The sequence below is a fragment of the Vicugna pacos genome, chromosome 15 (genome assembly GCF_048564905.1).
Source record: "Vicugna pacos chromosome 15, VicPac4, whole genome shotgun sequence".
NCBI lineage: Eukaryota > Metazoa > Chordata > Mammalia > Artiodactyla > Camelidae > Vicugna > Vicugna pacos.
This window is the reverse complement of record NC_133001.1, coordinates 33,116,204-33,139,880: the sequence shown is the minus strand read 5'-3', so window position 1 is coordinate 33,139,880 and position 23,677 is coordinate 33,116,204. Positions and strand designations below refer to the sequence as shown.

Sequence of the window (23,677 nt, the reverse complement as noted above, 5' to 3'; positions counted from 1 at the left end):
AACCTCAATCAAAGGGATAACAGCCAACAACACAGAAAAAAGATGTGGCAACCATCCATACTGAAGAGAGACCTCGTGACAAAATTATTAGGGGCACACAGTCTACACAGGAACACATCCTTTTTTTAAAAAAAAAGTCCCTTCAAGACCACAGTAGACAACTGATACTCCATAATCCATAGTGCCAGAGAGATATAAGTAAAATGAAGCAGAGGAACTACTCTCAATTAAAAGAACAAGAGAAATTCCCTGAAAGAACAATCAATGAAATAGACCTCGCCTAGTCTACTAGATCCTGACTTCAAAAAGGGAGTGATCAAAGCACTGAAGGAACCAAAAGAGACTATGAACAGGGACAGAGACTACTTCATAAAGGAAACTGAAACTATAAAGAGGAGCCAATTAAAAACAGAAAACTCAATGGCTGAGATAAGAGCCAAGCTAAAAGCAGTCAAAAGCAGACTAGACAATGAAGAGGAACGAGTACGTGACTTAGAAGGCAGGGTAACAGAAGTCACCCAATCAGAAGGGAAGAATTCAACGACTAAATCCATTCTCTTGGATTTATACTCTTTTGTTCAGCAATCTGGGGTGAAATGGTAAGACTGAGGCTTGCTTGTCTTCCGTAAGCTCATGGCTTGGGTATGAAGATAAAGCTAAAAGACTGGGCATCTGGATGCACTGGATCAGTTTTGGTACAAGCAATGGGTGGAGAGAAATATAGGTGTCATTTTCCCTTACTTTTTTACTTTTAAATAATTTAAACCTTCCAGTAAAGTTGCAAGTGTTGTACAAAGAAGTATATACGATTCACCTGGGTTCTCCAATTGTTATCATTCTATCACTTTTTATTTTAATATTCTCTCCAGTTTTTTCCTAAACTATATAGCAAACATGCTGTCTCATTACTCATATTTTAGTATGTATTTCCTAAAACCAAGGACAATTTTAATGGATTTAATGGTTTCCCTCAAATCTGTGTGTTGAATCCCCAATCCCCAGTGCGACTGCACTTGATAACACAGCCATTTAAGAAGGTGATTAAGATTAAATGAGGTCATACAGGTGGGACCCCAGTCCAATAGGACTGATTCCTTTACAAGAGGAGGAAGAGATAACAAGAGTGTCCATGCTCATTAAGGAAAGGCCTTGTTGAGGACACTATAAGAAGGTGGATACCTACAAAACAGGAAGAGAAGTCTTACCAGAAATCAACCTGGCTGGCAACTTAATCTTGGACTTCTGACCTCTAGAACTGTGAGAAAATAAATTCCTGTTGCTCAAGGCACCCAGTCTGTAATATTTTGTTGTAACAGTCCTAGTAGACTAATACACTCGACTATTACAACACAGCCATTAAAAGCAAGACATTATTAGTATTCATACAACACCACCATCTAATCCACAGACCCACTCAAAATTTCCAGTTGTCCCAACAATGTTCTTTATACCACAAACAAAACAAATAAGCCCAGCACATAAAACAAAAAAGAACTCCTCTTTTCTCCCTTTCGTTTCTAGTCCAGGATCTAATTCAGGATCATATATTGATCTACTTGTCATGTGTCTTAGTTATCTTTAATTTGGAACCATTCCTCAATACCTCATTATCTCTTATGATCTTAACATTTTCAGAGTTCTGGTCAGCTATCTCATATAATTTCCCTCGATTTAGGTTCATTTTCTATTTTTGTATGATTAGATTAAGCATATGCACTTCTGGCCAGAATACTATCTATTAATGATTATGTTAACTTTTATCATTTGACTGAAATGATCTAAGCCAAGTTGCTCCACTTTAAAATTAACTGATATTTCTAATTTATCAATTAGTAAGTAATAACTATTTTATGGGGCAAAACTTTGAGACTATGTATAAACCCTGTTTCTTCAGGCATTATCCATTAATTTTAGCATCTCCTGATGATCTTTCCTGAATCAATTAATACAAATAGTGATTTTCTAATCTATCATAGGAAATCTAAGCAAAGAAATGGAGGATATAAAAAATCAAATAGAAATTAGAGAAGTGAAAAATACATTAACCAATATAAAAGTCACTAGAGAGGCCAATGAGTAGCATTCAGAATTACTCTCACAAGGCAAATATCTGAACTTGAAGACAGTAAAAATAACCCAATCTGAACAAAAGAGAGAAAATAGACTGAAAAGAAATTAACAGATTCACAGGGACCTGTAGGAAAATAACAAAACATCTAACATTTGTATCAGCAGAGTCCCAAAGGAGAAGAGAAAAATGTGGGCATGGAATAGTTTTCAAAGAAATAATGGCAAAAAACATCCCACATTGGCAAAAGATACAAATTTGTAAGTACAAAAAGCTAAGTGAACCCCAAACAGAAATTCATACCAAGACACAACAGAAACAAACTTCTGAGAACTAAAGATAAAGGAAAACTCTCAAAAGTAGTAAAAGAGAAAAGATGAACTACTTATAAGGAAGAATAGTAGATATTTCAGTTGAAACAATGGAACCTAGAAGGAAGTGTCACATTTTCAAAGCAGTGAAAAGAAAAAACTATTACTCCAGATTTCTACATCCAACAAAGCTGTCCTTCCAGAACAAAGGTGAAATCAAGACATTCTCAGATGAATGAAAATGAAGAGATTTTTGTTGCCAGTTTGACCTGATCTTAAAAATTGCCAAAGGAAGTTCTTCAGGCAGAAGGGAAATGACACCAGAAGGAAACCTGAAATATCAGGAGTGAATAAAGAATAATAAAGGGACTAAACATGGAATGCCACACAACTAATGTGACATTTCTTCTGATACTAGGACTTAAGAAGCATCACACCTTCTGCTTTCACTCTCTTGGAATCTTAAGGCCTCCAATTTGTGCAGATGTTCAAACTAGTTTACTAGAAGACGAGGCGGCCTCCTTGTAGCATGCACAATGATAGACAGCACCCACTTCTAGACAAGTGAGTAGGTTATTTTGGGTCTTCCATTTCCAGTTAAGCCATTTAAGTGATCCTAGGCAAGACAAGCAGGAAAATCACCATGATTTCTAAACCACAGAATTGAGAAATAATTCATCTTTGTTGTTTTGAGCCTGTTTTAAACAATTCTTGAGAAAATAAAGATAAGCCACAGACTATGAAAGTATTTCCAAAACACATATCTGATATAGAACTTATATCAAAAACATATAAAGAATGCTGACAATTCAATAAGAAGCCACTCAGACCAATAAAGAAATAGGGAATATTTTTGTATTAATACTTCAACATAGAAAACATAGAAAATAAATGAATGTCATAGAACATAGAAAATAAATGAATGTCAATAAATACGAACACAGAAAATAAATGAATGTCAATAAATGCATGAAAAGATGGGCAAAATCATTAGTTATCATAGAAATTAATTGCTACTTAGTAATAAGATCAACTATTGACATACACAGTAACAGATGAACCTCAAAAACATGCAGAATTAAAGAAGCTAGATACAAAGAGTACATATTATATAATTCCATTTATACAAAATTTGAAAACAGACAAGATTAACATATGATAATGAAAGCCAGACAGTGATTTTTCTCTCTAGGTGCAAGGCAGTAACTGAGGAAAAAAAGAGAAGGGACCACTGTTGTTGCAGAAATGCTGTATATCTTAATTAAGGTGGTGGTTACTGGGTGTATACAGTTATCAGACTAATCAGACTTTAAAATTAACAACTGTGCTTTTTATTAAATGTTAATCACAGCCACAAAAACAGAGAAATGGAAAAAAATAAATGATAAAACAAATTGTAAATGTTAATATAAATTATGAGCATATACATAATTTCTCAAAATATAAAGTACTCATGAAAACTGAAAAAAAAAAATAGAAAACTCAATGGTTGAGATAAGAGCTGAGCTAAAGGCAGTTAAAAGCAGACCAGACAATGTAGAGGAACAAATAAATGACTTAGAATACAGGTTAACAGAAGTCACCCAATCAGAACAGCAGACAGAAAAGCAAGTAAAAACCAATGAAAACAATGTAAGGGATACATGGGATAATATAAAGTGTGCCAATCTATGCATCATAGGGGTCCCAGAAGAAGAATGAACAAAGGAGATTGAAAAGGTATTTGAAGAAATCATGACTGAAAATTCCCAAACCTAAAGAAGCAATCAGATATCCAAGTACAGGAAGAAAAGAGGGTCCCCAACAAGAAGAACCAAACAGACCTCCACCAAGACGTATTATAGTTAAGATGGCCAAGGTTAAAGATAAAGAAATGATTCTAAAGGCATCAAGAGAAAAACAAAGATTTAATTACAAGGCAACCCCCATAAGGCTTTCAGCTAATTTCTCTGCACAATAACTACAGGCCAGAAGGGAGTGGAAAGATATATTCAAAGTTCTGAATGAGAAAAAGCTGCAACCTAGGATACTTTATCCAGCAAGGCTATCCTTTAGAATAGAAGGAGAAAGAATTCACAGAGGGACAAGCAAAAACTCAAAGAATTCAGCAATACTAAACCAATGCTAAACGAAATAGTGAAAGGCTTACTCTAAATAGTAAAGAAGCAGGATGCTATAGAAAGGAGAACACCATAATTGGAAAGGCACTAACTATAACGAGTTGGAACAGAATAAACATGAAGATGTAAAAGAGAACATCAAAATCAAAATCATTAAAGATGGGAGAAGGGAGCAAAAAAATACAATTTTTTTTCTTTTTTTCATTCATTTTAGGATCTATGTGAGTTTATGACTATCAATTTAAAGCAAACAGATATACTAATGGGTTAATACACTTGAAAAACAGGGTAACCACAAGTCCAAAGCATACAATAGTCACAAAACCCAAAAAGAAACCAAGATAATGCAGAAGAAAATTGTCAAACCACAAAAAGAAAAAAGAACAAAGAGGAAATACCAAATCGACTGTAAAACTAAGTTCAAAATGACAATAAACACACATCTATCAATAATTACCATAAATGTCAATGGACTAACATGCTCCAATCAAAAGACATAGAGTGGCAGCTTGGATAATAAAGCAAGAATCTACATTATGCTGCATACAAGAGACCCACTTTAGGGAGCCAGGACACACACAGACTGAAAGTGAGAGGATGGAAAAAGATATTTCATGCAAATAGAAATGACAAGAAAGCAGGAGTAGCAATGCTAATTTCAGACAAAATAGACTTTAAAACAAAGGCCATAAAGAAAGATAAAGGACATTATATAATGATTAAAGAAGCAATACAAGATGAGGATATTACACTCATTAACATATATGCAGATCTTCCAGGCAGAAAATCAGTAAGGCAATGGAGAAACTAAATGAGCAGTAACAGTTAGACTTGATTGATATTTTTAGGACAATATAGCCCCCCAAAACAGAATATACATTCTTTTCAAGTGTGCATGGAACATTCTCTAGGATAGATCATGTACTCAGGCACAAAAGAAGCCTCAACAAATTTAAGAGGACAGAAATTATTTCAAGCATCTTTTCTGACCACAATGGCATGGAACTAGAAGTTAACCACAGAAAAACAAATGAGAATAAAACAACAGCATGGAGATTAAACCACATGCTACTAAAAAAACCAATGGGTCAATGATGAAAGAGAAGAAATTAAAAACACTGAGACAAATGACAATGAAAACACAACCACACATAATCTATGGGATGCAGCAAAAGCAGTCCTATAAAGGACGTTCATAGCGACACAGGCCAAAAACGAAGAATGATCTCAAGTGAAAAACCCAACCTATAACCTAAAAGAATTAAAGAAACACAAACAAAACCTAAAGTCAGCAGAAGGAAGGAAATAATAAAGGTCAGGGAAGAGATAAATAAGCTAGAGATACAAAATAATAGAAAAACAATCAATCAAACCAACAGCTGTTTTTTTTTTGAAATAGTAAACAAAATTGACAAACCTCTGGCCAGGCTAAGAAGAAAAGAAAGGACACAAACAAAATAAGAAAGGAAAATGGAGAAAGTACAACCAATACCACAGAAATATTAAAAAAAACCCAAAACCTTTAAGAGAATACTATCAATGACTATAAGGAAACAAATTGGACAACCTAGAAGAAATGGACAAGTTTCTGGAAACATACAGTCCACCAAGACTGAATCAAGAAAAACAGACCACTTGAACAGACCGATCCTAGAAATGAAATAGAATTAGCAATAAAAAACCTCCCTGCAAACAAAAGTCCAGGACCAGATGGCTTCACTGGGGAATTTTACCGAACACACAAAGAAGAACTAACTCGTGCTGGTCCTTCTCAAACTCTTCCGAAAGACTGAAAAGGAGGGAGTACTTCCAAACTCATTCTATGAAGCCATCATCACCCTGATACCAAAACCAGACAAAGACACTATCAGAAAAAATTACAGGCCAATATCACTGATACTGATAATCCTCAAGAAAATATTAGCAAACAGAATGCAACAGCACATAAAAAGGATCATACACCATGACCAGTAGGATTCATCCCAGGGACACAAGGATGGTTCAACATATGCAAATCAATCAATGTGACACACCACATCCACAAAAGAAAGGTCAAAAACACATGATCATCTCAACAGATGCAGAAAAAGCATTTGATAAAGTTCAACACCCATTTATGATAAAACCTCTTACCAAAGTGGGTATAGAGGGAACATATCTCAACATAATAAAAGCTATTTATGACAAACCCACAGCCAGCATAATATTCAACAGTGAAAAACTTAAAATCTGGAATAAGACAAGGATGCCCACTCTCACCACCTCTATTCAACACAGTCTTAGATGTCCAAGGCATGGCATCAGGCAATAAAAAGAGATAAAAGGGATCCAAATTGGAAGAGAAGAGGTAAAATTGTCACTATATGCAGATGACATGATATTATATACAGAAAATCCTAAAAGCTCCACACAAAAATTACTAGAGCTAATAAAAGAATTTGGTAAGGTAGCAGGATACAAGGTTAACATACAAATATCAGTTGCATTTCTTTACACTAACAATGAATTAGCAGGAAAAGGAAGTAAAGAAACAATCCCCTTTAAAATCACATCCAAAACAATAAAATACTCAGGAATAAATCTGACCAAGGAGGTGAAAGACTTATACATGGAGAACTACAAAAATTTAATTAAGGAAATTAAAGATGACTTAAAGAAATGGAAAGGTATCCCATGCTTTTGGATTGGAAGAATCAGTATCATTAAAATGGCCATACTGCCCAAGGCAATCTACAGATTTAATATAATCCCTATCAAATTATCCAGGGCATTTTTCACAGAACTAGAACAAACAATCCTAAAATTTATATGGACTCACAGAAGACCCAGAATTGCTAAAGCAATATTGAAGAAAAAGAATGAAGCTGGAGGAATAACCCACCCAGACTTCAGACAATACTGCAGAGCTACTGTAATCAAAACAGCATGGTACTGGTACAAAAACAGACATATGGACCAATGGCACAGAATAGAGCGCCCAGGAATAAACCCACAGACCTATGGTCAATTAATCTTTGACAAAGGAGGCAAGAATATACAGTGGAGAAAAGACAGTCTCTTCAGCAAATGGTGTTGGGAAATCTAGACAGCAGCATGTAAATCAGTGAAGTTAGAACACAGCTTCACTCCATACACAAAAATAAACTCAAAATGGCTTAAAGACTTAAATATAAGACAAGACACAATAAATCTCCTAGAAGAAAACATAAGCAAAACATTCTCTGATATAAATCTTAGCAATTTTCTCCTAGGGCAGTCTACCTCAGCAATAGAAATAAGAGCAAAAATAAACAAATGGGACCTAATTAAACTTATAAGCTTTTTCACAGCAAAGGAAACCATAAGCAAAACAAAATGACAATGGAATGGGAGAAAATATTTGCAAGTAATGCAACTGACAAAGACTTACTTTCCAGAATATATAAATAGCTCATACAGCTTATGAACAAAAAACCAAACAACCCAATCCAAAAATGGGCAGAAGCCCTAAACAAGCAATTCTCCAGTGAAGACATACAGACGGCCAATAGGCACATGAAAAAATGCTCAATATCACTAATTATTAGAGAAATGCAAATTGAAACTACCATGAGGTTATCACCTCACACCAGTCAGAATGGCCATCATTCAAAAGTCTATGAACAATAAATGCTGAAGAGGGTGTGGAGAAAAGGGAACCTTCCTACACTGTTGGTAGAAATGCAGTTAGGTGCAGTCATTATGGAAAACAGTATAGAGATTCCTCAAAACATTAAAAAATAGACCTACCATATGATCCCGCAATCCTACTTCTGGGTATATATCCATAGGGAACTCTAATTTGAAAAGATACATGCATCCCAATGTTCATAGCAACACTATATACAATAGCCAAGACAATGTCCATCGACAGATGACTGGATAAAGAAGATGTGGTATATTTATACAATGGAATACTATTCAGTCATAAAGAGTAACATGATGTCATTTGTAGCAACATGGATGGACCTAGGTATCGTCATTCTAAGTGAAATAAGCCAGAAGGAGAAAGAAAAATACCATATAATATCACTCATATGTGGAATCTTAAAAAAAAAAAAAAAAAGAAAAAAAAAGACACTATGAACTCATCTACAAAACAGAAACAGATTCAGAGGAAACAATCTTATGGGTACCAGGGAAACAGGGTGGGAAGGGATAAATTCAGAGTTTGAGATTTATGAATGTTAGCTACTATATATATAAATAGGTTTAAAAAGTTTCTTTTATATAGCACAGGGAACTATGTTCAGTATCTTGTAATAACCTTTAATGAAAAATATGAAAATTAATGTATGTATATGCATGACTGGCTCATTATGCTGTACACCAGAAATTGACACATTGTAACTCACTGTACTTTAATTTAAAAAATAAAATAAAAATTAAAAAAAAAAAACAGAAAAAAAGAAGGGCACAGTATGGAAGATAAAATAATTTCCCTGTGTGCAGAAAGCAAATTTCAGATACTTGAGCGCCTCTTTGTTTGGAAACTAAAATGACAAAGAAAAATAAATGTAACATACAAAAATAAATATACAAATAAAATATGAAAGACAGATACAAGATTGCAAATGGATGTTGGGATTGTATGGTTCCTTTTTTACTTATTAATATTTCCTATTATATTTATGAAGAATGTATGTATTACTTATGTTATTAAAAGGCTCCTGAATATACATTAAAACATAGTCTCATTTAAATAATAGGGCCTGTCTGGGAAGAGAGGGTTGATTTTCAGCCTTTTCTGGTCCTTTCAGTCGTCAGGGGATGGTAGTCAGGTCCTTAGGTGGAAGGTATCATACATGCTACACACCAAGTAGGTACATTTCAAAGGGTGAGGAGGGGGTGGAAGAGATGAAGAAAATATTTCCTAGAGTCCAGAGTCAGGAAGGAGAGGCCATAAAGCGGAACAAGAATCCTAAAAAAAAACAAACAAAGCACTGTAGAAGTTTTCCCAGGGCCGGCTGTGAGGGGAAGAAATGTGTGTGTCTTGGTTTCCTGCCAGCCATGCCTGTCCAGCAATGAAGGTCTACAGAGCAAGACCAAAATCCTCTCTTAATTTTGTATTTTGTGTTACAGCAACTTATTTACCAACAGTATATTTTATTGACTTTGACTCACAGAACTGCTTTGCATATTCACTCGACCTTACAATTACTTTTTACAAGCTTGATAAGAGACTCGTGCCTTGAGATGCCTGGGAAGGGATGGCACGCCCATCATTTGGACTTTACTAGAGATACAATTTCTAATGCGAAGATCAGAGAGTAAGGGGTAGGACTGCATCCAAGCTGCTAAGACTACGTGATGAGGCTGAGCTCTAATGTCAAGTTTTGTCCTTGTCTCTCTCCCAGGCACCTAGGACAGCTCTTAGTATTTGATAAATACCTTTTGATAATCAGCTCTTACTTTTACAGCATCTTACAGTTTCTAGAGCACTGCCACAGGTGTTACACTCTTTGCTCTTCCTGACAATTCTGAGGTGTCGGGGTGGCTGGGAACAGGACCATCAGCGCCAATTTTTCAGGGGAGGAAACTAAAGCTCTGAAGGGCGGGTGGAACGTGAGTGCAGGAGGTGGGATTAGAATCCACATTCTCTGATGCCTGGTGCCCAGGTCTTCCTGCTGTAAGCTCACGTCTAGGATCCTTGATCACATCCTGTTCTTGCCAGATATTACCCCGTGTTCTGAACCTAACACATCCAGATTGCCAAACTGTACCAGACCTGCTGTGGATATCAAAGAAATAATTAGACAAATGTACTTTTTAAACCACGATACTGTGCAAATGTAGTCACTCTTTTGTGCTAAATGTAAAAGCTCTGCCCTTGTGACAGCAAAATGAATCAGTGATGCTTTGGTGTGGATCAGTGGTTGGATATTCCAACGTTGTGACTAACCCGGAATCTCTAGATTGGGCGGACAGAGGGCATTAGGGAGAGACACCCAGGGCACCGAGGTACTGCCTGGTAGGAACAGACAGAGTACAAGCTGCCAGAGAGAGAAGGGAAACACCAGACCATTCAGAGGCACTGTATGAAGTGGGGAGTCCCAGGAAAAAACACTTGTCCTAGTTTCTCGGACTAGAACTGCCTGGTAAGTCCGCACGGGGAGGGTCAGAGGTTTAGGTGATCAGGTGATTCATCACCTGTTAGTGGTACAGGGGGCCACAGCACCCTACTAAAGTCCCACCTGCATATACACACTCTCTCTCGATTCCGTGATCCTGTTTTTTTTTTTCTTCTCGATATTCATCCTCACTGCGATCTGAATGTTATCATATTTTTGTTAAGTATCTGGCTTCACGGGAGTCAACAGCAGCTGCCTTTTTTATCCCTCTAACCACCGTGTAGAACAGGGCTGAGCACTTAGTAGGTGCCCGCTAAACATTTGTGGAAGAAATGAATGAAAACGAATGCAGAATGGCCTTGAAGCCTATGCCTTGCCGCTGTATCATCTTGCTGCCTTTTAATTTTTAAAAGCGGGTGTGAATATCCTTTTCCATGTCTAGTGAATGGTGGAGAGGGAAGAGCACTGGAACGTTTGATGATCAAGAGTGCCGCACGGCCTCAGGGACTCAGTTCAGGATACCTAGGCAGCCGCTGGCATCACCTGTCAGAACACAGTTTTTTATTTTGATCGCTACTTGCCGCTAATACCCCACCATAGACTCAGCTCAAGTGTAGAAGTTGGAGAAGACTGGGCTTCACGCTTACTCTCAGGACCAAAATCACTCTGCACAGCAGAAGCCTCGGGCTGACGCTGCCCTCCTCTGAGCAGCCTGAACTGCCGGCCTTTTTGACAAGGGGGTTAATTTAGGGGTCTGTTGGTCTGCCGTATTTCAACCATCTGAAGTATCACCATTTGTGGAATTGTTCAGAAAAGGACATTTTCCCCAATCCTCGTGCACATTTGTGGTTTTGTTTTGCAGCTAACTCAGGAATGAGCAGGTATCGTCAGTCCTCTGCTGGGCCCATGTGCAGACCCCGGGGGGGATCGTTTCAGTAAGAACCACAGCCAGTCCGGCTTGTTATCTCAACCCGGAGCTTCTACAGGGCTAACCTAACAACAGCGTGAGGTTTACGAAGGACCTTCAGAGGGCCGGGGAGTCGGAGAAGGGGAACAATACACAATTCCCTGATTGTAAGTAACAGAGCTAAAATAAGCCGTTTTCTCCTTGTGCACAAAAGGCTGGATTTATAGGTGCTGAGCTGAACAAAGGTTATCACATATGGTCACCAACAGATTAGGCATTTCTAGATCATGTGGCTGAACCATATAAAGCATCTTATGGATTTAAATCCCTTTCTGGAAGAAACTGGAGGACAACCAGTAATACACAGCTCACGTCTCCTTCCTGGGACAAGATGGGAGGCAAGGACAGGGTGCTGAGCCGCCACGGTGGCATTCCAGCGGGCGTCAGGCATCCATGCCCAGCGCCGTGACTTCATGGCTGTAACACGCGCTACCCCCTACAGATACTGAAATTCTTTCCCAGTCACGTTGTATGACTTGCCTTTTAAATTGCCTTAGCCTTCTCTTCTAAAAATACCAAAGGGCCTTAAATTCAGTTTTGTTGCTCATGAGGTACCTATGGCATGGCAATTCAGTTATTTTTTTTTTAATAGCCCAGTTTTTTTAAGTTTAGTGACAATGTGTCATTCTTTGTGCAGGGAGATCATGCACCTCTGTTCTATAAAGGCTTGGTCTCTACTCCTGACCATTTCCACGGATTTGAATTGATCTGAGGGGCCAACAAGGTGACACCGAAGGCCATGGATGAGAACAAGCAGCTCAAAGTTGCCTCCTTAGCCCCATGTTGTGATCAACCGACTGAAGGTCATTTAGTTATTTTTACTTATTTTTATATCATTAAACATGGGGTGTGACCCCAATTCATAAGGCTAATTCTAAATATCACTGTGTGATATTCTCTCCTAGCAATTCCTACTGTATGAGCCAAGGCTCCTGCTGGTGGGAGGGGAGGGGGATTGTTTCAAAAGGTGCACAAATCCACACACGCACCAAGCAAAGAGGACCAAAGCATCTCACGCTTGTAGCTTGCAATTGTCTGCAGATATTTTGTGATGAATAAAATAAAATGTTACAATCTCACAGAATCCATGGTAGATCACTAACATTATGAATAAACTAAAGTAAATTAATATCATGCAGAGAATCCGTGGCGTTTTCACCAATAAAAATTGTTAAATACTGAGCAAAGACAACTCTGTTGAGTCAGAAAGTGCATTAGCGGGTGTCTGGGGCTGGAGGTGGGGACGGGGAGTACCTGCGTGTGGCCACGAGGGAGTTTACCGGGGTGATGGGACACTGTAGATCTGGATCAGGGTAATGGCTGCACAATACAGTAAATTTACCAAAAAAACCCAAAAAACCAAACCCCCCAAAATCACTGAATTTTACACTTCAAGTGGGTGAAGATTATGGTATATAAATTATGTCTCAATAAAGTTGCTTTAAAATGCAGGCTGAGGCCTGAGTTTGAAAGAAAAAAACCCAAACAGTGACCCTTGAGATTCTCATTTTCATGACCATAAATTCACATGTGCAACGGGAGAAACTAAAGTCATTCCCTGTGTATCATTTACTTGTCACTCATCGGAGACCCACACTTCTGTTAATCCTCACGGAGGAAAAAGGCTTAACACACTTCCCCGGCACGCAGTGCTCACTCCCTTTGGTGTCCTCCTTGAGAGGGAGAAGAGGATGTTTACGTTCACAACACACGTCCACAGTACCAACCCTCCAAACACGAAACACACACGCACACACACCCCTGTAGAGCAAGCTTCTGCCAAGTGTCCCTGCTTGGGCTGACCTAGAGATCATAAGAAGACCAGCTCCCCTTCTCTTCTGAGATGACTTTTGCAGGACTGAGTGAAGGTGGCTGGCGGGGGATTGGGGCACCAATTCTCCAACTGCCGAGTTTTGGATGAGGCATGGCAGACGCCAAGTAGCCCTGCTCCCTGGTCCCCATCCTGGTAAGGAACATCGTTGTTCTCATCCCAGTCCCTGCCCAGCCCTGTGCTCACTGCCAGGTGCCCATGCAGTGCTGCCCTTTGAGAAAAACAGGATTGCAATCGCCAACCACGAAACTTAAAAAGGACTGAGTACAAACTCTTCTCTTGAGCAGAGAGAATAAAGGATACAAAAAAAAAAAAAAACCAAAAAACTGAAGGGAGCTTTCCTGGGTTTGTATAAAATGCTTCTGGGCCTTCTGCATACCGTCTACTCCCCAGTGTTTTTTAAGTTTAGGAGAATAGGCCATTCATGGTGCAAATCTTGTGAAATCTGTGTCTGGCCTTCCTTCATTTTGCTCTGTCCTTATAAATTTTTGCTTTTGTGTGTTTCCCTCAACTCTAATGACGTCACCCATTCGTGGGAAAGTGCACTGGAAAGTATGGAGCGTTTTACCCCCAGACAGCTTCTCACTGGCCTGAGGTTAAGATAAAGTTCCATGGAAAGACATTTGAGCGATTAGGGTGGCCTGGGGCTGCTCCTCTGGCCATGTCCCTGGGTGGCTCTGCCTCTTGGCCCACCTACAGACCAGAGGGCCCATTTTCAGCAGTCCTGACCTTTCCTAGCAGCAAAGAAACTGACTGCTTATTAGCGTATTTGAAGACCAAATATACGTGGTCTTTAGGGTCCTCTTGGGAGAGGGGACACCACAGCATGGGGAAACCTTGGCTCAGGGAAAAGTCATTCGGTTTTCATTTCCATGTAGGCTGATGCGAAATGTTAATCATCCCATTTAATACACACACATTGGAGCTCTGGCACTTCCTTCTCAATCTGTGCTGAGCTGAAAATGCGCATCTGGAGAATAAAGCTCAGAGAGAGTCAGTGAAATTGCAGGAAACAGGAACGCGTTTGGGGATGTCCACCTCACCAGAATCCTTAGTAGAAAATAAAAACAGGCTGACAATTTTGACTTCCTATTTTTTCAGTTGCGGCAACATCATGGAGCTGAACACTACGAGAGAGCTAAGCTCATTTCTCAGGACATTAAAGTAGAAGAAGGAAAAAAAAGAGATGGAACATTTTTGTTGCGTCAACTCCATGCGTGGCCCTGCACTGGGTACTTTATAAACGTGTTCTCATGTAATCCTCAACCCTGTGGAGTCGAGTTCCATGGCCCCATTATTCAGGTTAAGAAACTAAAGCAGAGAGAAATTAAGCAATTTGCCTCTGAGGATGTCATACCTCCAGGAAGCAGGAGTGGGTGGGTTTGAATTCAGGTCTATCTGAATCTAAGTTCACGTTCGTTTATCCTCTGGTGATGCATATTCAGTAACACGGCACTGACATGATTTTGTGTAATCTTTCTGAGATTGAGACTGTTAACAAGTTCGTCTGGGAGTCTAGCCATGCAAACCCCAAATCTATGGGTGAAGTCGGAGGGAAGGAGAAGAAATGACTGCATCAATCAGATGCCCACCACTCCAGGGTGGCTCAGATGACTGGGGGAATTCAGAACGACTGGGGACAATTTCCCTTGGGAACAGTCTTGTTTTGGGTGGGGTGCTGCTGTGTTCCCTTCCAACTCCATCTCTTCGGCTAAGTCGGGGGCAGACCGAGTGTTATTACAGACAGATGCTTTGGACAGTAACCTCTAGTGAGCCCACTCTGGGGGCTCCAATTTCTGTCGAAGACTGGGGTTTGACTTTCAAAGTTGCTGGTGTCTTTGGAGGACGTGACAGCTGAGAGCATCCCCAATATGCTCTTCTTGGGCCCCACTGACCCCAGAGCCTGAGCAGCCGCCTATCACAGGATCTTTGGTCCAGGCCCTGAATGAGCTCATCTCCCTTGTGGTCACGTCCATCAGCAGCACATGGCTGTGCTGGTGAAGATTATCTTGGCATGCTATTTTTTGCCAGCTAGGTCAGAGCTGAACATGTTTAAAGGAGTCTCCAGTTGGCTTATTGTTTAAATTTTTACATGTAGGAAATATTAAAAATCTACAAGTACAGAATTAAGTCTTTATTCATTTCTGAGGGTTTTTGAGGCATGGCCTCTACTAGGTGTTTGATGTCAAAGGGGAAGATGACAATGTGTGACCTCAAGGAACTTGAATATAATCCACTGTTACATGCTTTAAAAATGGAAAACACTAAAATTAAGGCAAAAAGAGAAATGAATAATTTCCCAAAAAATTGTAAGCTCTATGGGAAAGAGCGTACGCAATGCTTACTTCGAAAATAAATCCAAAGCAGAATGATAGAGTAGTTACATACCAGATACCAAACACCACGATTTACCATTAATACAAACTTCGACCAAATAACAGGCAAGTCACTTCTCTCTAAGCCTTAATCTTCTCATGCAACAGGCTACTGGTGCTCATGCTCCTACATGCTGTAAAACGGCCTTCACCACCCCATACAGCCATGGGTGTCGTATCCCACGTGTCTCCCGGGTGTCCTTTAGATGGTGGTGACCCCTTGGGATTGCACCGCATGAGCCGTGCCACCATCTAAGCTACTTTAGGGCCCACTGGGAAATAAAGCGGTGGGCCGTAACACATCGTGCTTGTTACTCACAGATATACTATAGACTGTCTTAGTTTCCAAAGGTGCCAGAAGTTAGGAAATTAAAAACTGCAAGATACAAACCATTGATAGCTTTGTTGTTGTTGTTACAAAAACAGGTATGTTTTGTTGCGCAGCACCCAACAGGTAGAAAAATCTCATTTCCAGGAGATGGGTCTAAGGGACAAAAAAACCCTAGGGAGGAGGCAAAAATCGCTTCACACCACTTACTGACATAACCTACAGAAGGTAATATATAATGTTTATGCCTAGCACACAGCAGAACTAAGTGATCAATCTGAAAAATCTCCTTCTCTGGTAAGACTTCTCATTCTCATTTTCTGATGGTTTCTATTCCTTTTGACATTTTGAGAGTTGATCTCAGTGTAAATGATGATAATGATTTCCTGCATTTTATGTCAATTTTCAGTTGACAAAGTGCTCTGAAATCCACATTACTTAATCCTCTCCTCAGCTTTTTAACTTGCCATGGACTATTATACCTAACTTACAGCCAAGGAAGCCAAGGCTGAGCCAAGAAGTTGATTCCAGCCATACAGTGAATAATGGTTAGAAGGTCTGCTTCCTGAATTCTGTTCTGATGCTCTTGTCCCTGTACCCTCTTGGTGCACAGTCATTAACGCCGCACTTGGAGAGCAAAGTGAGCAGCCAGCATAGGTAGTTTGGTATCAAATGTTTCCTATGCTATCCAGAAGTCCAGAAGGGATACAACTTAAAAATGACATACAATCTAAGATTTTTTTTTAAAGTTTCTATATACAAAATAGGGAGAAAAACTAAATTGCCTGTTTCCTTCCCTGCATGCCTTAAAGTCTCCAGGTGAAATAATTCCTACTTGACAGAACTCAAAGGATATTCAAAACGCTGAAAGCAAACAGAAGTCTGACCATGCCAGTGGGCAAGGGACCGCCTAGAATACCCAGTTTTTAAACTGTTCTGGTCCCAGGAATAAACAACCGGTAAAAAGGGAAGATCAAGCGGGCAGTAGGCAAGCTTCAGGCCCCCTCCCAACTCAGATGTACAGACAAGGACCAAGGCAGGACTCCGTGACGTAGAACTATTCCCAACTCATCAACATCTAAGAGTTCTAATTCAAGAAGAATGCTTACTTCTACTTCATTTGGTGGAAGAGAAGCAAGAGATGGAAGGAAAAAGAAAAAAATCTGTATTTGGAATCTGATATATAAGCTTACCTTGACTTATTATACCCAAGTGTTTCCCAAGTAAATTAAATGACTGTATGCTAAAAGAATATCAATCACAGGTGGTCCCTAGGACCAAAGAAAAAAACAACAAAAAAACCCAGAAAAGCTCTAAATGCTCCTTCTTACACTTTTTTGTCTTAAATTTTGAGCCTGCTTGCCATAGAAGCAATGTGATATAACACAGCTATGAACCCATGACAGGCTACTGCAGAATGCCTCTTTAACATTCCACAGAGTATTTCTAAAGTCTTTTAACAGTACTGGCCTGAGTTCTGGGTCTTGGAAGCAGGGATCACAGGAGAGGAAAGAATGAAGGGATAAAATAGTCTCTTGCTCCTCACAGTTCCCACCGTAGCCACAATTATGAATGAGGAAAAAGTGTTTCTGTTCTAAGACTCTTAGAGCTCTGAAGCTGACTTTTGCCCCTTCTTACTACAGCAACCTACTCAAGTACATTCAATTCTTCAAATATCTGTTTATCTTCCTTAATTACAACTTTAATTCTTAGCTGTCTCTAGATGGTATTAGGAAGAAAGCAATATGACAAACCAATTTATACTAATGTGTAAATGACTGATTGTACATTCGTTTATATGTACAACACATATATCCACAAACACATGCACACACATGATTACTTATATGATAACTAGGCATCATTCTAGGAGCCAGGAATGTAATCAAGAAAAGGGGCAGGTTTCTGCTCCCAGGACATTTACATTTCAGTGAGGAGAGTCTAAAAAAAATCCAGAAAGTAATAAATAGTCTACAGAAAATAGTGATCTAATATGGAAAAAACTGGTTGACCACTTCACATTGTGGTTAGGAAAGGCCTTTTGAAGATGTGACATTTGAGATGATATAATTAAAGACAAAGAGCCAGTCTTGTGTAAATGAAGGGAAGACAGCTCATGCAGCCCTGAGAAAGGAATGAGCTTGGTGCATGGGGGACAAAAAGACCAGTGGGCCTGAGGAATAGTGGGCAAGGAGGTAAATAGAACAGAAAGATAGACAGGGGTCAAATCACATCAGTCTGTGTCAGCCAGAGTGAGGCTTTCGAAGTTTATCATGAGTGGAAGAGGAAGCCTTCCAAGACTGTAAGGAGAAGTGTCGTCTGAGTTACATCTTCAGACCATCTCTAGCAGAAACATGGAGACCGACAGGAGGCTACTACAGGGATCAGAGTGAGAGAGAACGGCTGTCTGGACTAGGATGGTTATGGTAGAGAAAGCTAAGTGGGTCCGATCAAGATGTACCTTACAGGAAAGATGTGCAGGAGTTATGGATGGATTAACAAGGACAGCTAGGTAGATGCTGCTATTTTCCTGAGAAAGGCAAGATCTGGAAAGAATGTCCAGGAGAAGGGTAAAGTGGTTGGGCAGTAGAGATCAGCAGTTCTATTTTGGATATGGTCAATTTGAGCTGCAAATGACACATGTGACATTGATACAGGAAGGCAGTTGGTGTGTGAAGCTAGAACTCAGGGAAAAGTTGAGGCTGGGGATATACACCTGGTAATCATTGGCATATTGATGGCAGTTAAGCCTTAGAGACTGGTATGATAGTCCAGGGGATAAGCATGGACTGAGAAGAGGTCTGGAGACCAGGCTCTGGCTCACTCCAACAATTAGAGGTGGCAAGAGACTGATCAGGAAGCCCCCTCTTCTTGAGACGGGCAGCTCTGTAGAAGGGTGACTCAGGAAAAGAAGGCTCTTCCTCTATTAATAAGTATGGATCTTTAAGTGATTACAGGCAGCGTGAGGGTTGTCCTGAGCCCTTCTCTGCCAGTGGAAGGTTAGTTATAATCTATTATCAGTTGCTGTGAAGAAGCACTGTCTCACCTGCAAAGTCATAAGCTCTCCCCCCCCAAAGACTTCGACTATGGTAATAAAAAAATACTTTAATGAGATACACAGATATTTAATCCTGTCTCAGCTAGGAAGAGGCAGCAGCCTATCGAACACTAGCCAGGAGCCCGTCTACCTTAGGACAAGCGCCAGGACATCAGCTGAGAGAAAGCGCTGAGCCTCAGGACCACTGCCCGTCCATGGGAGGCTCTACGTGAAGAGAACTCCAACTCCTCCTCCTCATTCTTCCGCCTGCAGCAACTGGGCTTTGTCATCTGGGAACAAGAGTATCTTTTTTTCTCTCCCCTGAGGAGTCGGGAGATATAATAAAGCACTGCTCTGAATCATCAGGGTTGAAAGATAAATCAGAAATATTGAATAAGATGCTGAATGAACAATTCACAGGGTTTTTGGGGGGCGAGGGGGAAATGTCTGTTTACAGAGATAAGATTATCTGAGATTACCTGTGAATAGATTGTTTGGGGAGTATGCTGCATAGTTAATACTGCAGCAAATTATAGGAATTCTCCCAATAACACAACAAAGAAATCTGTGTCCCGATGGGAAGAATTTATGGCAGTTCAGGGAAACCATTTCTGACAACCAATGACTTTGCTGTACTCTCACCTCTCGATGCCCCTCTCTGGGTTGAGCTGGTTTTATGTGGCAGAACAAATGACTCTGAGCACTGAGGTTTACTGTAACCCATGTTCCATGTTACAGGAAAAAATCTTAATCATCTGGCTGCCACACTGTTCAAAAGAGCTGATTAATATGTGAGGTACAGAGCCATTTCATAACATTGGTATATAGACAAAGGAGCCCGTTTTGAGATGTTGAAATAAGTCCAGAAAAGACAAACAGCAGCCAAAGAAGTATTTTCAGGAACAAGGACTTGATGTAGGGAAAAGCATTTTTGAATCCCTTTTAAAGCAAGAAATGCATTTGGTAGAACCAACTGCTGACTTTTCAGAAAGGTAGGCTAATTTTAAAAGTAACTGTCATAAGACCTAATTTTGCCTGCATTACCATAATTTACATAGATTCTCTTCAAGAGTTAAAACACATGGCCAACAGCACATGCTCACGGGGACACTTTTTGATACAGTGACTTAAGCCTTAAGTAGACCCCCCCTCCAAACTATCTTTTCCTGTAGTCACCTCTGAAAGAGCAATGACTAGCCGTGATACTTAGTTCCTGTGGCTTTTATGCTTGTTTCCTAAACAAAGCCTCTTAAGAATATTTTAAGTTTTTCCTCCTGCTTGCTACATTTCTGGTCATTTTTGGAGAAAATTCAGAATCAAGACCAAATATAGAACTGCTGGAACACAGCTGGGCTGAGAGGGAGTCTGCTCTCCTGAGGATCAGTAGTCAAACTGAAGACTTTACAGAGCCCTGCCTACTAAGGCGGGAGGAAGAACACTCTCTAAATCCCTCAGTCCTCCATTAACTCGGTTGGACCCACACGGCGAGGACTCTCAAGCAGTCCATCAGTTGTGTAACACCATGTGCCACAGCTGACCAGTCTATACCAGGACATTTCGTCCATCCCTCGTTCCTCAAGGATAAGGTGCCCAGATTTATACTGGTCAGGTCATCTGCAGCCATTCAGCATCATCACAAAAACCATCTTACTGAATCTGCTACGTCCCCCCAGATGCTTTACTAGGTAGATAATTTAAGGGTGTTGTCTCCAACCCTGACCAGTATTCTGCAAGTCTGGTTATCCCTATTTCACAAACGGAGAAACCAAGGCTCAGAGAAATTAAGTAACATCCCTAGTCACTGAGAGGATAAATATCTTGAGTGGAGAATGAATTCCAGTGAAGAGATATTGATGATTTAAAATGTGCTTGTTTTCAGACTCAAAAACCAAAAGCCAGGTTGCCAACCATGGTAAATGCTAGTAGAAATCACATCGTATTAAGTGGATGGCGCCATCAGCAGGGCTCTATTTCCCTTAAGTCTCACCTTTTCCCAAGCCCACTGCAACCCTGGGCGTTGACCTTCTGTTGGTAGAGATCGGAGTCTCGTTGCTCTAAGCTGAGACTATCCATCTGTCAAGATGTCAACTCGTGCTGGGGAGTAGGTCCAGAGCTTCCGTCACAGTAAGCTCTGATGTGCACCAGCATTACCTGTGAGCTTAACACACGTTCCTGGGCCCTTCCTTTAGATCTTTTGATTCCATAGGTTGGTGGTGGGTCTTGGGCATTTGCATTTTGAAAAACAAGCTCCCAGGTAATGCCGATGCCCACCAAAGTTTGACAGTTACCACTGTCAATGTTACAATCAGGAGGAGGAGATCTTTACTCGGAAGAGCCAGTTAACCTAGTGAGCTCCAGTTGTAGGTGGGAAGAAAAATTTAGCTTATAGGAAGGCAGGCAGGGTCATCCACTCCTCCTGCTCACTTTGATCAGGATGACTTTTTCCCTGTTCTGATCCATGTCTACTTTTTATTTACCCCCGTTCATGTTTGAGGCAAGAGAATATTGCATTAAGTCTTAAGTATTTATCTTAGTTACCCAATAGAGTTTCATGGTCATCATCCAAACTTCACTAAATACATAAAAGACAGAAACTGTGTTCTTGAAGAGGATTCTATAGTTGTGTTTTTGGAAGTTCTAACTGTAATGGAAAACTGACCCATTAATCTATCCATCAAATCCATCCTCTCCCTCCACGCAGGCGGGCAGTCCCTCTGGAAATGCTTTCCTGTCATCATGATCATACTGACCAGCTTCGTAACCTTGAGAAATGCCAGGACAATGTTCTGGCAGTGACATTATCTATAGCTCTGGGGTTTTGTCTTTCATACGCCTGGTTTGTCATCACAGCCCTTGGAATTGCAGGAACAGAAAAAGGTCAGGAAGGCAAATGAGCTTATGCTTCTGGGGATGGGGGGTGGGAGTATCATGTATGAACGCATCCCCTACCTGGCACTGAGGTTCCAAGTGCGACGAACACCACCGCGGTCACGGAATCCTTCAGGCCGATGGTGCAGCCGAAGTGGGAAGCCAGGTCTCCAATGAAAGCGGTCAGTATGCCAATCATGAGGATGGAGACGATGAAACATGCCCAGCCATTCCAGTATTCAGTAGGGGGGACGAAGGCAAAGAGGACCTTCCAGAACACAGTCAGAAAGTGCATCACGTAATCGAAACAGGAGGGCAGCTTCTCCTCCCCACATTCATCATCATCGTCGTCTTCCCCTAGAGAAAGGAATGGGGGACACTTCATCACAACCTGTGCTATGCCATTGGGGTCTTCCTCTCTCCCTCTCCCTCCTCCTAGGTTGTCACCCCTCTCCCCTGAGAGATGGTGAAGCTTGGAGCATTCCAAGAGTCAATCATAACCAACCAGTTAATTATTATTATAATAATTAATTATATACACACGCCCCCTAGGCAGCTCGTGGATCAATAGCAAAAACTTAAGCTCCAACCAGTTCCAGTTATATGCAATCAACACACACTTTCTACCCCCACATGCCCTCTGGGAGGGTTATCATTTCAGAGAACTGAAAAAGATTTCTTCCAAAAAGCAGGAAAGTCGTGTGCCAGGCTCAGGAAGAAGCCTTTCTTGATGAAAGGTACCTGTGACAATTCTTCTACCAGGATTCTTTCCTTGCAGTTTGGAGTCTGGCTCTGGGGATTCGTGGTGATATGCTCCCGTGTAGGACCACATTCAAACACACCCTCAGCCACAGCTCTGGGCTCTGCATATTTCTCCAGCTTCATCTCCTACAACTGCTTCAAACTCAAATTTCATCCTAGCCGAATGGAATTATTTGCTTTTTTTTTTTGTAAACTATATGTACTTTCTCCTCCTTTTATCCTTTAGAACTAAAAATGCTTTGTGTATCATAATCTCTCCCTCCTTATCCTTTCAAAATCATTTCCTTTGTGAAACTTTCCCTGATTCCCCTCCCCTCTCCTCCCCACCACCCCCAGCCATGTGGGGAACTTCTCAGAGCTTCCATAACCCCCACAACACCTGTAACACTGGATCAGTGCTTCTCCAGGTGTGGTCCCTGAGTAGCAGCAGCAGCACCAGGGAGCTTGTTAGAAGTGCAAACTCCTGACCCCTTCTGAATCAAACTAGGGAGTGGGGGCGGGTGGGAGGTGGCTTTCAACCTGTGTTTGCACAAGCCCTCCAGGAGAGCCTCGTGCACACTCAGTGTGAGAACCAGTCTCCAGACTGTGCCTATTCACTTTCCTTTCTTCTCCACTTGATTGTGAGCTCATCAAGGGCAGCAATTTGTTCACTGTTGTGTCCTTAGTGTTTGGTCTCATCTCCAGCATGTGCGGTAAGCTGGCTAAGTAAATGCATGCATGCATGAATTTCCACTGGCTTCATAAAAACTACTTAATTACATAACATGTACACATATATCACAATTTTGCCGATTATGTCATACCATCAATGCACAAAGAAATGTACAAAGTTAACCATTTAAAGGAGTCAGGGCATCAGTAATAATAAACGGAGGCTTCATTTATAATGTGATATAATCACCATTCACAGATTTTAAAATT

At 40.5% G+C, this 23,677-nt stretch overlaps 2 protein-coding genes across 15 annotated transcripts in view; one reads left to right on the top strand and one right to left on the bottom strand.

Moving 5' to 3' along the window:
* Window positions 1–12,535, top strand: part of LOC140685731 (uncharacterized) — a 340,524-nt gene extending 327,989 nt beyond the window's left edge. For 3 of the 4 annotated variants that reach the window (XM_072937846.1, XM_072937840.1, XM_072937842.1), the window contains 3 exons: window positions 11,451–11,469; window positions 11,575–11,662; window positions 12,193–12,535. The gene's annotated coding sequence lies outside the window, so the exon portion shown is untranslated. Of the gene's footprint in view, window positions 1–11,450; window positions 11,663–12,192 lie in introns of all 4 variants that reach the window. The other variant, XM_072937845.1, reaches the window with a different exon arrangement.
* SLC8A1 (solute carrier family 8 member A1) overlaps window positions 1–23,677 on the bottom strand; it is a 400,221-nt gene that overhangs the window by 28,790 nt on the left and 347,754 nt on the right. For all 11 annotated transcript variants that reach the window (XM_072937825.1, XM_072937831.1, XM_072937829.1 and 8 more), the window contains one exon: window positions 22,076–22,351. In XM_072937825.1, coding sequence (XP_072793926.1) covers window positions 22,076–22,351 — 276 coding nt within the window. The remainder of the gene's footprint in view (window positions 1–22,075; window positions 22,352–23,677) is intronic.